The sequence below is a fragment of the Myzus persicae genome, unplaced genomic scaffold, assembly GCF_001856785.1.
Source record: "Myzus persicae strain clone G006 unplaced genomic scaffold, MPER_G0061.0, whole genome shotgun sequence".
Classification (NCBI taxonomy): domain Eukaryota; kingdom Metazoa; phylum Arthropoda; class Insecta; order Hemiptera; family Aphididae; genus Myzus; species Myzus persicae.
The window spans coordinates 16,490-35,458 of NW_019103766.1; the positions used below are offsets into that span (position 1 = coordinate 16,490).

The window sequence follows — 18,969 nt, forward strand, 5'->3', positions numbered from 1 at the left end:
TTAGATATTTGAACTTAAATTCGAAACATTTCAAGTGCGTAATCAACAACTTAGTGATTCGAGGCATCAAATTTAGAAAGTTGGATGAAAATGAAGTCACAATTATTAAATTTAATTAAATTCTCAAAAGTCAAAATTATCTGAAACAGATTAATATAATCATTTAAGTCTACGTGACGACGTCCATTATAATTTTCTGAAACTGAAATTGCCACTTGTCAATATTAATTTGTCATTTATAATTAATTTCCTTCAATATAATAATATAACGTGTACCTAAAATCGATTTGCGAAAGGCTAGCAATTTCATTAAAATGTATATGTAATTAAACGCCCTTTTTGACAGAATCTGTTGGAAATATTTAACATGCTCGTTAGCTACTATAGTACATTCACCCGGCTCGACCACTTGTTCTCTAATACGATATGTGAATACAAAGCAATAATTATGATTAGTAAAAGCATCACAATGAGGTCCTATCGAGATACAGAACGAATCGTATTAATTTAATGATTATTTATAGGAATTTGTACTTGGGTCACCACATACTTTTGCCATTCCGTTAGGTTTAAAAATATAAATCCAAAAACCGAAAATCACATGGAGCACGACGTGGCCAACAATAACGTCAGACTGCGGAGTGCGGCAATCGATGCACTCCGGAATCCCTTATCCTGTATGATAATATGATGATAAATATTAAATACTACTCAGAATTTATATACCGTATACGTAAATGCGGTCACCGATCGATGGTTTCAAAATTGGTTCACTGGGAAGAATTCAATTATTCCATGATCCGAGCACATCAGATTCGTCGACGTCGAAAAACGGTTCCCCGCAAACCGATGTCCAACGACGCTCACATAAGATTATACTATTTATAGACGTGACACTGCTCCACGCGCAGCAGTGCAATTAGTCATTCCACCACAGCCAACTCGACTCATACACACACACACACACACATCACTCGAATCGCCAGAAAGACAACAAACTCGTGTGAGTGTGTTATATATACACACACACACACACACACACACACACACATATATATAGTACGTGCGACTAAGTCGGGAACCACCTCTGCAATTTAAAAACGACTCGAGACAGAGAGAGAGAGAAAAAAAGAGAGAGAAGGGGGAAAGATAGAAACAGGGATGTGATCGCAGAGAGACAGAGAGATAGAGTGAAAATAAATATTAAGAGGAATGGAAGAAATAAAATAAAATAACAACCGCGAGTTTGGCCCGATGTAAACGAACCCTTTGGTTTGTTCAGTACGGCCGCGACCGTTGACCGGTCGACAGATCATATTATCATTATTATTATGACCGAGTCGCTGAGCGGTATAAACCTGGTATCGTCGACACGGCCGTCGCAGGCCCCGTCCGTGATTTGTGCGACTACCAATTTTGCCATTACTGCGCGTTGACATTATTATTTTGCGATACTGTTCATAACGATTTACATTTGACGTCCACCGCAGCCGCGTAGTTATCACTACTTCCGGTCCGAAGCGCCGCCGACACCTCGCACGTTACAGTCATTGCAGCATCGCAGGTCGCGGTTTCCGGACAATTATAATGGACGGTAAATAAGCGACGTCGTCGCCGAGTGCCGGCGGTCGTCGAATTTTTTTTTTTCAATCGCAAACTTTTGGTGTCCGACTGTTTTTGACTCTGGGTGTTGACAAAATAGCTCTCCCGTCAAGTACACAAATAAAAACACGTTCTCAACGTACAACGTAAATATGATTTCCATATCAATCTGTATAGGTCAAAATGTGTGTACGCATTCCGCTAACATCCGGACCGGAAATATTACGAATATAGCTATAATGTAACTTAATGACAATTTTATGTGATAATGAATTGTTTCTCGTATGCATAAGCTATAACATTATATTATACGCCTTTATATTAAATCCAAAAAGGTTGTACTAAAAATCAAAGTAGGTAGGTACCTAATTCATTGTCCTATCTATGTGATTTATTATTTTATTCTCCTTAAATATATACTACTTACTCATATAGTTTTATAAAATATTAAATATAACGTTAATAACTCAATTATTTCTATATTAGTATAGTATACAGTATGATATATCATGGAATTTCTTAAAAGTTGATTCTGTGTCTACCCTTGAAATTAATGGACTGAGTTAAATAAAATGGAAAAAAAGTTTTGTAACTAATACGTTTTAAAGTTTCTTGTAGCAATAACAAATAAGTTATTTTTTTTTAAAGACTAACTCTTTTATTTTTTAATGTTTCAATGTCAGTCTCTTAACACATAAATAATTATTAATTTAATAGGACAATAATTTAATCTTTCTCTAAGTAAATATATTTACATAATAGTCAACATTTAATTTTACAACTAAAATAGTTCACTAAGCTAAGAAAGTTAAATATTTACTTCCATAATAGTTATGCTTCGTTTTAATAGACATATAATAAAATGTATACAAATAACAAAATGCGCATTTACACTAATCATTTGCCATGATTCGAATTGCAAAATTTACTCATTATAGTATAACTAAATGTAGGTTACATTAACTGTACATTAACATTAACTGAGTTTTTCTGATAATATATTACCGGAATTAATCAAAATATTAAAAATAAATCTAATAAAATATAAAACGTTTTTCCCTTGAACTAAGGATGCTGAGATGCTTAATGTATATTACAAAAAAGTAGTAATTATTCATTCGTGACAGCTTCCAAAGACATTCATATTTCAAATTATTGGATGTATACCAGAACTTTTTAATAATGCATTACATCATTTTAAGATAGGTATGCAATAATAACATGTAGGTAGATAAAAAAAAATTGAGTTTACGATTTAAAAAATACGAGTAGGTAAGTAAGTATACTATTATTCACGTTTAACACGGAAATCCAACGAAATCAAGTTGTCATCAAATTCGATCAAAGTGACCAATGTGTTTGTAAACGGAATTTTGAATTGGGTAAGTTACAGAAGAAAATAAATAAATCAATAAAATAAGGCTTCGATTTTCCGACAGAATATATATACGAGTACAATAAAGAGATTACAGTGTCGTAGACTTCGATAAGTAACTCGTAAAAACTTCACCAGCACAAACATTTTACCTGTACTTTATAAGGATATAATAATATGTCAACTACGCTGTTGTAAATTGTTTTGAAACAATCTTTTATGATCGAACTATACACATTACACAGGCCTAGAACTGACGGTATTTGAAACGGTTTAACGTGCTCGTACTACATATATATATATATATTATATGTATTATAAACTTTATAATATGACGTCTTTGAATACAATCACTTTACAATCTTTTGTAGGTAGTTTAGTCTTTACACGCGATCGATATATTATCTTGCATATCTATAGCGACTCTGGTTTTTTTTTTTTTAAGATGGTGGTTTGGTGGGCTTTTCTGGTACCTCGGGTATTTCCCATATACCGAGTTATTAAGATGTATTGTTCAGGAAAAAAGCTTGGTACCTACCTATTTCCTACATGGTCATGTCTAAATACCTACCGTAAACACCGCTAGCCACTCTCACCATTATAATTTATATAGCCGTCAAGCCGTAATATTATTTAAAATATCTTTTGACACGCTGAACAGTTAATATATAGACATGATAATAAATGTTATAAGCATACAATTCGCATAACTGACATGGTGGAGTTATAAATAATTTTGACAGTTGGTTTAAACTTTGAGAGGGTTAGTCAATAAATAGAGATAACATTTATTCTATGTATAGTGGATGGAAATTATACGAATAAAACTATTTCTAAGTAAAATAAAATCTAAAAAAGAAAGTGATCTGTAGTTTTAAAAAACTAATAGCAATAAAAAATATTAAAACTATAAATTATATTTCCATTATAATTATGAAGACAATTTACACAGAAAATTTGTCAAAAGTGCATCTCGGAATTCAATAAAAATAAGTTATTTTTTAAATCATAGATGATATATAAAATATCAGTAAACATAACACTTTTTTTAGCCAGAAGTGCCATTATAAGTTTTTTATACGTAACAACTATACAGTTTAGGCGTAATAAATATAATTTCTACTTTCTGTACACGTTTAAAAACTAAAAAATAAATTCTACTTGTTAATCTTTATGTAAAAAAGTAATTTCCTAGTTAACTATTAAACTTCACGTTGTTTGCAACAATTACTTGTTTGTTTAGTATCGATTTATTAGATTAATGTTTATAAAAGTAATTAGTGCAAATATGTCATAAGTCATTAATCATTATACTCATCAGTCATCACAAACAAGCATAATATTACAAACAGTCACTCGATTTTATTCATTCACCTCATCAAAGGATATTGGTGTTTTCGTATTTTAAGTTTGAATACTCGATATTTCGTTGCAACAAACAGACAGTGTGTTCAATAAATTGTTTCCACTGTTTTAAAAAAATTTTCAAAGCCTAACGACAATTTCAATAGTGTACTTTAACTCGGTCTTTGTTTAATTTCCAATATAAATACACATGTAATGGAGTGGTTTAGAGTGAAACTTTTTGAGATTTTGAGGTTTTCACTGCGTTAAATACTACCATAAAAAAAACTTATAAGTACAAGTCATTATAAGATCAATATCTCCCTCGCTTTGCTCGAAACCCAAAGTACGTAGGAAATTAATCATCATACCAAAGGAGAGTTAAATTTATATCTCATCCGGATTAAACACATGGCCATTAATTCCGGTAAACGTAATATTAAACATTATTCTTCCAAACGAAAATGGATTATGAAGATGCTATTACAATGCTACGTTTCGTCACAATACCCATGCCATACAATAAAGTAATTTTGAAATACCTGCACGAATAAACACTAATTATGAAATTAGCAATGTCAAAAAACAGATTAACGTTTTCATATCCAATGAATATAAAATTAGGCCTTTAAAACTTTTTATTTTGTATGACAATTTAATTAATTATTTTTATTACACGCATGATTGGTGTTGAGGTGTAAGTGTGTAACATATGCACAACACGTGTCATAATTATTAAGTGCCACAAATCATATATAAATAAAAAGCTAAAATCGAAATATTTATAAAACTAAGTAAAACCTAAATTGAAGGTGAAAACCTTTCAACATCAGTAAAAAAAAAATAATTTCATTTAAACCCAATCAAATAATTTTCTGCGCATAAAAATTATCTGAATGCTTAAAAATACCAAGCACAGGGAAACACAATAACATGTAAAGAGTCATGCAACATAATATTTTTACTATTTATGACTAATATACTTTGAAGGCTTTCAAAAGTCTTAAATATTTACTTTGATTTTATTTTCCAATTATTAGTCCAATTTTAAATTCAGTGTCATTTAATTATTTGAACCAGTAATTACATTGACAGAATGACAAATTTTAAGTTGAAAAAAAAAGTTGATGGTTGTAAAGAAAAAAATCTTTAAATCGAATAAGGAATATTAATTAATATAAAATAAATAATATGTAAATATAAAATAAATATAATGATACATAAAATATATTTGTAACCTGTAGAAATTGTATATATAGAAGATAACAATGTCATTTTATACAACGCATAACAAGAATATTAATTTTTAAATAGTTACCTACGTATATGTATAAAATGTATTTTTGTTGAAATTAACATCTATAATATGTACATGTACGACTATTGTAACATTATTGCGTGTTTTCTAACTTAAGTGGTTTGAAATTACTTATTTAATTATTATCTAGAGCTATAAAAAAATCACTTTAATCCATGGTTTGATCAGAAATATTATTTTACTTTCTATTTTGCAAATAATATATAAAGTAAATACACAACATAAAAATACTTTTTTAAAATATCGGTGCCAAAAAAAATCCTATAAGGATGGTTATTAGTTTATTACTTTTAATTACAGTGTGTGATAAACCAATTGTATGGAACCAATACAACATAAGTGGTTTCAAATTATAAAAAAAATAACAAGACAAAAATAATAAAAATAATTGTGTTTATTATTTAACTAACCTAACAAGTATCATTATTATTACATCCTCGACATGTGACGTATAAACAGCGTTATAACAATTTGTCTATAACAATTTTTTATTACTGCATTTAAATAAACTTACGCATGGACATCGTTGATAGTTTTGATGGCTTTCTGCGACATTTACAATAATTTATGACAAAATAACGACAGTTTGCATTATACGGTGTGAAATTAATATAGGTCCAAAACTTAAGCAATAAATCAGACGGTTCAATGGATTTAATTTATATCAATAATATAACACTTACATTATACATTTGTACCTAAAACGATGGATAACATCGCAAAGATATCGTGATTTTTTTTAATAACCTTAATCATTACCATCATTTGGTTAAAGCTATCTTTATTTTCCAGTTTAAACCGACAGCGGAAGAGACTCGTCGTTGGTCAAAGCTATCTAAACCATATAAATATTCAAATGTACACATTTTGAACACAGCAAAGAAACAATTTATTTTATAATGATAAATTCAGTGGCGTGTAACATAGGGTCCAAGTGTTGCTCAAGCAACACCTTAAATATGGATGGGTGGGTATTGATAGAAGAAAAATCGGACTTATTATAGGTCGGTATAACAGTATAATGAGGGGTAGGTCTCCTAAAATTATTTGAGCATTGAGCAACACCTATTTTTTTTGTGATACACGCCACTGGATTAATTTTAAGCTTTCATAATTCAACTTTAGATAGATTGATTTTGCAATAAATTGTTCTATTTTCTAATTAATAGTCGAATTCATGTTGTGTTAACAACTACCTACACTTCTAATTTTTAGTAAATATAATATTAAATTAATTTCTATAAAATTACATTTTGAATACAAAATACATGCCTACCCATCATTGTATAATCAAATTAAAATAAATAAACCAATTAGGATTCATGATTGTAACAAGACTTTTCCATTACAATACAACCTAGTATAGAGGTACCGGCCTACATACACTGTACACAGTTGTGAATCAATACAATGTGTATGGTCAAAAACATAACTCAAAACGTAAAACTGTGCAAATACCTTAAAATCAGTTTACATTGTTCTTCAAACATGTACATCTTACATAGTACAGCACTACATACCTACTGCATAGTAGTATTCAAAATACTAAAAATTAAAATAGTCTTAACATCACTGAGCAATTTATTGTGTTCCTGAATGTATTGATTAATTTTACATATTTTTTTTTGTTTTATTGAAATTCGTCAGTTTATCTTATTACATATGCTAAATAAAGGAAAAGACATTCAAAAACTTAAATATAATTTAAATTTATCGTTTCTTTCAAATACGGTATACATGGAATTATGGAAATATATTTTGTTAAATTATTTACAGTACAAAAATAATGATTCTCCAATTTATAAAACATGAATAATGATTATTGTAAAAATGTATTTGCATATAAAATATTTTATTAATCTAAAAATAATTTTGAAGTTTAATTTTAAAAAAAATGCACATAAAACTACTCATGTGTTCATAATGTATTTTCGTTAACCGCTAAAAGCAAACCATATTAAACAATATAGTAAATTTAAATATTTTCTGCTTTAGGTTTGTTACCTTACTTAATAGTTAATAGTATGTCCTAATTATGTTACATTACAGTTACGTTGGACTTAAATATTACATTTTAAAGTATGAACTTAAATTAATTTAAAATGAGTTGTTGAAACTCAAGATTTCTGAATAAATTTCACATTTTTAAGAAACAAACTACCCCACAGTCTATTATTATTCAATAATAATAAAAACTAGCATAAATTATATAAATTTAAGGAAGGTTTACAATATCATGAATATTTATGCATAAAAAATACGGATTAAATAAATATTTCAAATACTGATTTTTAAACTATTAATAATTAGTGGGTATCTTCGTCATACTTCAATCAAATGTACTAGTTTAATATGACCTATGTGAACAATATCGCCGTAATAATATATGAAATTCGTAATACATAGATTCAAACTGTATAAGCACTTATAAAATAATAATGATTTTAGTAACTATTCACTTTAACGTAAAGAATATAGATAGTATATAACACATGGTGGTTATATATTATATACATTATTCAACTATTTAAATTTAACATTTTACACAAAAACTATGAAAAACACATGATTTACCAATGTACAAAAGTTACCAAAACGTTTTGAAAATCATCTGTATCAAATAAAGAGGGAAAATATTAAACTTTGGACTTAAGTTTAAAGAAATCGTAATTTAAGAGATGTACATACTTCAAATAGATTTAAAAACTTGTATAAAATTTTCAGTCCTTAGCTATAACAATTGAACATTTTTACTACAAAGTTATTTGCACATTTTAGTGACTTTTATTTTAAATATTTTTAATAATTAAAAAATATTGCAACTATTGCTACAATTACAATTTATGATTTATCAGAAACCTTGTATCAAATTTTCAAGTTTTTGACTATGCGAAAATGTTAAATTGACATTTATAGAAATAACATTTAAAACGATTTTAAATCCCTATAAATAGCTCAAATAGATATATATATATATATTTTTTAAATTGTATCATGTAAAGAAAATTATGAAATCAACATTTTCTGAACATCCAAGTATGTACATGGTTTTCAAATCACAACAAAATATCAAAAATTAATTTTGTCAAAAACTAGTTTTCATAAATATCCCCGTCTTTTCTTCATTTTTATTTTATTGTTTTAGTTACATTGAAAAGTGCTAAAAATTGTTTACTTTGATCTACCAAAAGTACTAACCATATCTAATTTACTAAAAACAACCTCCCATTAAATTGAAAATTGAACTATTTTTTGTGACAAAAGTTGATAAATTATGACAGAAAGAAAAACACACACATTTTTGTAAAATCAATACTATAATCGCTCCACTCAAAACCTAAAATCAATGTAAAAATAAGTAATTAAGTACATTAAGCAACATGATACTTCGTTAGGTTAGTAGAAATATATTTACCAAAATTTAAGACTAAAACATTAATTTATATAAATAATATTAAAACTATAAAATACAGGACATACTAAGTGAGTTTAAAATTTTTTTTTTTTAATTTGAACTTTTAATCTCAATAGTTTGTACTTTTTTCATTCATGTTGCACATTTTATTTGATTTAGTGTATCGGTAGTATGGTACACCTTATTTGTTCATTTCAGCTATATGTCTATATTATAATACAATTTTACATAATATATTACAACTTAGACGCATAACAATTATACTCAGAATAAATATTGAACATCCATTAGTCATTACCAATACACATCCATTTTATAGCTACAGCAGAAAACTTCAAAACTTCAACTTTCTTTACTTAAATTAAGTAATTATTATAACATAATTATTGTAGCTAATAATGTGAAATGTAGGTAAATATGTAGGTACCAATTGAAGAATGTATCTATAACAGGCTATCACGATCAATGTTATAAATAAAAAATATAATTATTTGTTCTTCAATTTTCAGTAGTACCTATCTAATTGATTTATACAATCATAATAAATAATAATTTATCTAAAAATATTTAGTTAATACGGAGGGAGGGATTTCTATTTTTAGTTTAAAAAATATTTATTTTTTTTGCTAATCGGAAAACTAAAAAGTAAACTTTACTTACATCTAATAAATAAATATTAATAAATAATGTATACTTTCCGAAATGTTTAGGTATAAATATATTATGATATCGAATAAATAGCTTATAAACTCTAATATCTATTTCAAAGTTAAATGTAAAGGAGAAAAAAAAGCTTTTTTGCACACTCAGAGTTTTCAAGTTTAAATAGTTATATTTAATAAAATATGCATGCAATATTATAAGATATGAATATAAACAGAAAAATAAACTACCTAAAAAAGTATTATCATAACGTTTAGAAATGGAATTTTAAATCTACTTTTCCCAGAAATATTTGATTGAATTTCACAACTGTCAGAATTTTGTAAAAACGTGAAAACGTATTAAACAGATTAAACTCTAGTAACACACACACACACACACACACACACTCATACACAAAGATATAAATTATTTAGAACAACGCGTGTAGGTAATGAGTGAATTATTGTTCGTTGATACGCACATTTCGCGTAAATCTGTCGTTTCGTTGCTGTATAAACTGATTTTAATCGAAACGGTGTGGTCCGGTGCTTTGTGAATTTATATCGTAGGACCCGGAGGAGAAGGAGATGGACAGTCGGAGGATCATCATCAGCAGCAGCAGCAGCAGCAGCAGGAGCAGGACAATGAACACCGTCCTGCGGCCGACGCGCAACAGCTGGATGTGCCCAAACCGCCGGCACGCCGCCTGTCGCGCAGCACAATGTCACTGAAAATTGCACCTGATATACCGCCAAAACCGCCGAAATTCCAGTTTTTCCCGTCGTCTCCGACCGCCATGTGCCTGACCATGCCCATGACCCCGATCGCCGACCCGACCATCCCGAATGGGTTTTCGCCGCAACTTTACCAGGCGTACACGTCCAACAAAGCCACCGATTTTTTCTTCAAACAGCTGGACGGTAAGCGTATTAATGTTTTTAATTATTACAGTATTATTCCGCGATTTGATTGCTGTGGGTGCGAATAAACGCCGGGAAACGGGTGTGGTAATTGCTGATAATGATCATCGACGAGGCGTTGGGCAAAAAAACAAAACGTAGTACTGTAAAAGTTCGAAATTAGGTTACTTCGGGTCAGGTTAGGTCAAATGTCGATAAAGAGTTATGTGGAAAATAAACACTGAAGAATGTGAAATGCCAAGGCCTTTCGTTCTTCGTATATCTGTCTACACAGTGCATTTTATAATAATGTACCTACATATCATGAATATATATATATGTATATTGTATATAATTGAATGAAAAGGACTTACACTGTGATGGCAGTACTCGCCTTATTAGAGAAAACTTTTCTCAAATTAATTTTTTTTGGTTTGGGTTCCACTAGCCGTAATTTCCATTCCGGTAGGTATATTGGATGTATTGAGATATTGTTATTTATATTTTATATATACTAAATTAAAAAACAACGAATTGCGTTTAACACGTAATTAATAAGAAAATAATACCTATCGGCTCGGCGATGGGTACTCTTTGCACGTCGATATAACAATAAAAAAAATATGTTTAGTAGTCTTTATAATTTCATTACAAACAATTTATTTGTTGAAAAATAGATATTTATATCGTTAACAAAGTACAAGTCCATCAATTAAATTTAATTAAATTTCCTATTTTTGGAATAATAATGGGTTTATATGATAAATTGATTCATGGCTATATAAATCGCTATAAAAAACGGTATACTTGAGTTGCATTTAAAATTTTTAAATTCCATCATTTTAAATTAAACGAATTTGTATTTGTATTAAATTTGTACTTTGTATGATTGCGTTTGAATTTTAAAAAAGGTGGATTATAAAAATTGTTTACGCATCGCCCTAGTGGGAGAGAGAGGGTATAACAGTGTGCATTACAAAACGTAGTGAAAAATGTTGGCTACCTAATGGTAAAAGGTAAATTATTTAATACAGTGGTGGTTTATTTTTATATTAAATAAAACAACATACCTAATAACTCCTCAATGGCAATTTTTCGGAAATGTAATATAATTTAAAAATATTAAATATAAAATATTTAATATATTTAACATACAGCAATATTGTACCATACACCCACACCCGATAACCGGTGACCATATTAAAATTCGCAACATAAATCCAGTACATTTTCTTTCAATTTTCTATCTGTTTTTAAATATAATACCAATAGATATTTATTTTTCAATTTTATAGGAAAACAAAAATACAATGTACAACATACTAAAACAAATATCGGTTACTCATTTTATGTTCATATTTTATAGCTTATAACAACCAACTTCAAACATTTTAAATAAATATCATACAATAAGTAATCAATAAATTCAATTCATATTGAAATGTGTTGTATAAAATTGATTTTAAGTATAACCCTCCAAAAATACTGAACCTATTTTAAATATATTTAAACATGGATTAATCCATAGTCATAATTTAAATTTCATAGCTTAGAAGCTTAATTTTATTTCTGTCTTACTTGACTAATCCTTACTATAGTTTACTATAAGTCCTTAGGTACACATTTTATCTTTTACTTTTATTACCCAGATTTTATTTGTATTACATAGGTATTTTTTATATACAAAAATACGTAATATGTAGCTTAACTAAACTTGTTTCAATTATAAAAATATATAAAAACCTTAAAACTCAATTAAAATGTAATAATAAATACAGTAATATAATACATGTCGTATTAATTTACCATTCTACTATTAGGTGCTCTTTAAGAAAATATAAATACTTCTATGTTATAATTCTATGGAACAAGAAGAACTAATTAATTAAAAATACCTACTAAATACTAATGGTCTTTAATTTTAAAAAGGATTCAAAGATATCGTCTCCACAGCCAAATTGAGATTAAGCTTTGGCGAACGAGCCGTTTTCTGGATGTACGACAAAATCAGAGAATGGTCTAGAAAGTGGCTTACTCATTTCTTCCTACTATTCATTGCTGCCGGTTATTGCGCAGCTGGAGCTCTAATATTTCAAGCAGTCGAAGGGTCAAAAGACCAAAACATAGTTCTCAGGGAGAGAGAACAGTTGATTATAAATGTTGCCAATGTAAGTATTGATTCATCAATAAACTTATAATAAACTATATATGTCTACACGGTTATATCTAAAATACATCGACATATCTCGTGATTAAAGGAATTATTTCAATATAATCTTAAGTATTATTTTGTATACAAATAATGTTTAAATGTATTTAATAATTCTTTTTCCACAATATTATATGTACCTTAAATGAAATACCTAAAGATAAGAATCGATTAGACTTCATAATTGTATTGGCTTGTTATTCTGGGTATTATGATTTCTAAGCTGTAGTGTATGAGCATCGAATTTATTTGTTTTCGCATGCCACTTTAATTACTGTGGTCAAAATAACAGACATATTTAGTGGGATCCTCTCTTAAACAGCATGAAATATTTATCAAATCTAAAAACCAATTTCAATATAATATATATAATATTGTTGTTTAATAAATGCAATGCTTAAGTATAAAACTAATATACTAAAAAAATAAAAAATTATATATATTAATGATTTCGGGTCATTTTTTCCAACTTCTGTAGACATTTTTCGTTTAGGATTTTTTATTGATTTTTAACAGTTAAACTTATAACTTAACAAAAAAATACAAAAAGTGTATAGAGAAAATAAACAAAATAACTTAAAAAATGGTTAGTTAACCATCTAAAATATAAATTATAAATTCCGAAAATACAATAGGTATACAAACTCAAATAAGACGCTTACAAATAAAACAGTTACATGCCTACTTACATTATACTTAGAGCCATTTTTTTACCTACCTGTTTTAAAATAAATTGAACTTTATGAATGAGTGTTACTCACATATCCAGTTTACAATATAGATAAAACAATCAAACAAATAACTATACATACAATTTTAAAGAAAAGCCGTTTTTAAAATTCTACATACCTATTTCACATATTGTGTCTATACCGCTTTCTGATACCGCCTTCTAGTTAAAATAAGTAATTACAACTCTGAATGATAAATATGCCATCACAGGCCAAAAATAATTCTATTAAGAAAATGTATTAAAAATAATTTAAATAGGTGGTTACATAAAATGTAACACATTTATGTATAATAAATATCATAAAATACTTTCTAAAAACACTGAAACCCATATTTTGAAATACAACGTAAAAAACTAAACTAATTTTTTTTTTAAGCCCCTTATTAACTATTTAGTGATTATATAAATGCAATTAATTCAGTTTATTTTATTATTATTTTTAGCTAATGGAGAAAATCGTAAAAAGAAATGACTCAATATTTATAGAAACCGGAAATCTCATTCGAAAATACGAATCTTTTTTTGTGCAGAACAACAAGCCAGAATGGAATTATTTAAACGCCGTATTTTATTGTGGCACTGTATTCACAACCATAGGTAAGTTCAATTAATACAAAAGTACAGCCTGTACTGTACAGGCTACAAGACATAATATTATATTGTGTAGTTAAGACTCTCGACAAAGTGTCATTGATATAATATGTTCTGAATCGTTCCCGGTTCGTTTTAAGAACGTTTACATCTTCAAATTCCTATAGAACCATATAAACCTATAAATTATAGTGCAAAAACATTTTTTGGGACACCTATAATTAGGTACCATAGTTACTTAGATATACTACATCTATCAAATACTTATACATCTGGACTTTTTACTAAATAACTATGTATTAAAACCTAAAAGTAAATACATGTAAACTGTATAGTAAATCTAGGTGAAAAAATATAACTTACACATTTGAATCCTTAAAATCTTTCAACATTGAATTATTATTGATGTTACCTCCTTATTTGATATGAATTATATTATATTTTAATGTAATATTATAATTCATAACAGAAACAATTTCATAAAATCATAAATTCTCTTCTTTGAATTGTATATTCATATAACATATTATTATGGCCTTATGAAAACGCGTTCGTAGAACCGTGAGTACAGTTAAAATGGCTCCAAAGCAACCGTTATTATAAAGGCAGTAGAAAATAATAAAATTTGATTCTCCAAATAATAAATTAATAAATAAATCATAAAGAGTGTCTTCAAAATATGAAATACGTACCCAATTTAGTACAAATAATATTTATTTCACACAAGCAAAAGCAAAATAGTAATCGGGTCATACAATAAATTGTGTAAACTCGTTTGTAGCTCGTTGTATAATGATCATCATTTATCAATTATCAATACTAAACATACAGGTAAATACTAAATACGAAGTATTATCAAACTTCAATCGATATTCCAAGCAAGAACATGAAAATAACTATAATCTACTTATTTTCTACAAAGCATTTATTTCTTTACAACAGCTTTAATTCTATACACTACCTACATATTTTATTTAGAACTATAGGTATGTCATTATGAAAATAATATTGATGGTAGTTACTAGTTATAATAATACATTTTAAATTGTACTTGACAATGCATTTCAACAATGCAACAAACAAATTTAAACCAAAAGGAAATTGATACGAGAATCTTTTGAAACCCAAAATAAAAAACAAATATTTACTTTTATATTTCTCCGTTTTAAATTTTTTTACAATTTAATGTGTTATTTAATTTTTTCATAGATTCTTTTACCAAAATGTATTTCATTCAACACCAAAAGTATTATATTACGTAATAAAAATTTGTTTTCCCATATTTAACCTTCCAATAATACCTCATATAAGTTGTATAGTATTTTATAGTTTTATAGTATTCAATGCAGTAAAGTAGTTCATTCAAATATTATATTTGCTCCCATAATTATACTATTTGAGAATGTGATGAATAAAGTAAAACACGGTCAAATTATTTAAATAATTTAATCATATTTAATCGATTTTAATCTCATATGTTAAAGTCTAAAATTATTTATTTTGTTAAATAACATCTTACCATCTCTATCTTTGGTGTACTATTAAGTCCCATTCTATGTCCATTGATTTTTATTTATAGCTATAATATGTTTTTTATGCTTATAAATTTAATTGAACACGATTTTTAAAAAATAATACGTTTCATTCTATAAAACCGCTACCCAGTGTATGGCAAATATTCAAATATATTTAAGTTTAAATTGTTTCGGTGAACAATAAGTACCTATTTTTATTTGCAACTTAAAAATGATAACTCAAAAATATAATTTTTTTTTTAAATATTCAGTGAGAGAAAACAATTTTTAAAATTAATAATTATTATAGAAAAATAGAATATCTAATTTAAATTCTTATTTTTCAAAAACTTTCGACAATCACTGTAAACAAAAGTTACATACTATAATGTAATCAAATCATCTAAAAATTAATTGAATCCCTACAACGTTAAACAATTTTAAGAAAAGGAACAAATTGAAAACAAAATTAATTATTAATGGTAATATTATAGTGTATTCAAGTTAGGTCCAAATACAAAATATGTAAATGAATGGATTAAAGCACCATAAATATAAAAACAAAAATGAAAGAGAAATCGCCATTCGTAACACAAATGTTTTATGCATATTGTACAAGTATACGTATGTTTGCGTTAAAACAAATAAACCACTTAACCGCGTAAAAACAATGTCTTCGAATAATATGAATTATAAATGAGGAACGCTAGTGCTGAATAATTTGTACCCAAAATGAATAGTTTTTTACAGTAACAGTCGAATTCAAATTCGAGATAAACAATATGGTTAGGCAAGGAATTTTCGATACATTATTATATTGTATTTTTTGTCTTGCGATGCGTTTGTTTCATTACAATAATATTGAATAGTGTGCAATGATTATTCAGAAGGTTCTCACTGAAACAAAATGGCTTATAAACAAAAATATTACTAACAAAGAATAACTACGTCTCGCGTGCCTATTTGTTTATAAGTTATGACATGCAGATATATAACAACTACTTAAGTGCTAAAATATTAATAAAACTCTATACTCGATTTTGAAATCTTTGAACAGTTATAAATATATATGAAGTTCTTTGAAATAAGTGTTTACATCAAAGTATTATATATTATAATTTATAAGAATTGATAGTTGAATAATAATTCATGTCACGACTACACGATATTAAAATAAATAAAAAATCAATGGCTCTATTTTTGGTCCACGAAATTTGGGATATTAAGTACTGTTAAAATTGTATTGATCCGAAGTACGCACGAAAATCATCAAATACATATTTAAAAATATATAAAATTAGAATTATAGGTCTTTATGATGATAAAATGTTTGTAAATATGCAAAAATGTAGAGTTTTAAAACTTTGGAATTATATTTGTTAAGTTCTAATACGAATTTATCGCATCTACCTAGCTAGCACCTTTAACCCCAGAAAAATAAAATTATATGATAGGATTTTAGCTCTAGTATACGGCGCATAGGTACTTGTTTAGTGCAATTACTGCAACACTGCCAATCGGGCATTGAGAAAAGTTATAATTATGAAATTAGCACGTATGCTAAAGGTGTGCGTACAAATATTGAAAAATATGATTTAGGGCTGGTGGTCAGCGCAATGTACTATAATCATCTTAAATCACCATTGTAATACTATTTCGCTGTGGTATATGGGCTATTATCACTTTTATTTGCATTTTTTGTTTTGAAAGTAGATTGGCAAAATCTGGATTTTATAACACATTTTTGTTTTGAGGGATCTGCATATTATTGTAAAGAGGTATTCATATTGTGTAAGTATTTTGAAACTTCTACTTTATAATTTTAACTATTTATAAAAAAATCAAATTTTTTAGTATAAAATAAAAAACCAAATATTTGTATTCTTAATGTAATAAACTATCAAATATTCAAATTTATAAATTTAAAAAAAATATATATACTCTTCTATTATCAATAATATTAATCATATATTTTTCTAACCATATTCAACTTAAATTATTACATATTTCACAGCATATATATTCGATAGACTGTACTTAAATTAAAAAAAAAATATATTCCATTTTGCAATAATTTCTAAGCATTGCTGATAACAGTGTTTACTATACGAAAATCGAGCAGTGACGGTATGACGAAGAGTAGACTGCGCGCATGCTGGCCGCCGCTGTACGGTTATATTTAACCAGGTTCTATTAATACGCGGCCAGGCATTTCGCTGGCTGTGACACAGATTTAATGTTTTTTATATGATATTTCGTGTCAGTACAACGACGCTGGAACGGCCGGTGGTCAACGGTTTCGGTGACGAGGACGAGTTTGGTTTAGGAAAAAGTTATACGATATCTGCGCGTTCTATTACTATAACACCACGCAGGAATCGCTTTCGGTGACAGAAATATCTCTGCATTGACATTGTCACGTCGACCTTACCCGGCCGCGTACACGGGCCTGACGATGAAGAAAAGCGACGATGACGACGACGACAACAACGAGAGTTGTTACACGGATTACGAGACCGATGGTTTCTGGAGTTCGGAGAAAACGCTATTGGAATCCGTACAGGGAAACGGTGCTTCGAGCACTGCGACGACGACCCGGAGGAGGAAGAAGAAGAAGAAGAAGGCTAAGGACCGAGGAGACGGTAAGAAGTTGAACGTGGCCGGAACGGGACTGAGACACCAGTGGCGATGTTTCCTGCAGGAGAACGAAGACGAGTGGCGAAAGTTCTGGAATGCCGGACGCAAATGCTTTATCAACACGGTATAGTTAGAAAAGGGGTAAAGTTTGTGATGAGGGATGGTGGTGGTGGTGGTGGTGGTGGTGGTGGTGGTGGTGGTTGGGTGTGGGGGTGTGCATTGTTCGGAGACGGGGTCAAATAATCGATCGCACCGGTGGCGATTCCGTCTGCGGTAGCAGTGGTTGGCCGCGTAGCTCCTATGCGATTATCGCACCTATTAGCAATTTTTTTCACACCTACCGATTTAATCGCCGCGGCGCAGCAGTAAAACAAAATAATATGTCCTATACATGTTCGTAGTGTTTTCCCATATTCCAGAACACTTACGAAAATCCACGAAAATACCGTATCCAAAGACAGCTTATTTTGATTTCGATTTTGAACAATGCGAGTAATATATTAATGGATTTACAATACTTATTGTATTATTTTGCATAAGCACCGATGGATCCGTGTATTGTGTCTGTCGATATTTGGTAGTTTAAAGAGCTCATTTTAATTGAGTAGGTAATTTCAATTCACGTTACGTTTGGTTTATGTCGAAAAATGATTCTTTATCCGGATAAAAATTTACCGAGTATTGATG

General features: G+C 28.6%; 1 protein-coding gene across 2 annotated transcripts in view; it reads left to right on the top strand.

Annotated features, from left to right (window-relative positions):
• The first annotated feature begins 1,267 nt into the window (after positions 1-1,267).
• The window catches only part of LOC111035220 (TWiK family of potassium channels protein 18-like), a 29,128-nt gene continuing 11,426 nt past the window's right edge, over positions 1,268-18,969 (top strand). Inside the window, exons 1-4 of one of the 2 annotated variants that reach the window (XM_022316747.1) lie at positions 1,268-1,594; positions 10,269-10,619; positions 12,528-12,766; positions 13,984-14,137. In XM_022316747.1, the coding sequence (XP_022172439.1) occupies positions 1,588-1,594; positions 10,269-10,619; positions 12,528-12,766; positions 13,984-14,137 (751 nt within the window). In that variant the 5' untranslated portion in view covers positions 1,268-1,587. Of the gene's footprint in view, positions 1,595-10,268; positions 10,620-12,527; positions 12,767-13,983; positions 14,138-17,620; positions 18,407-18,969 lie in introns of those variants that run through there. The other variant, XM_022316748.1, reaches the window with a different exon arrangement.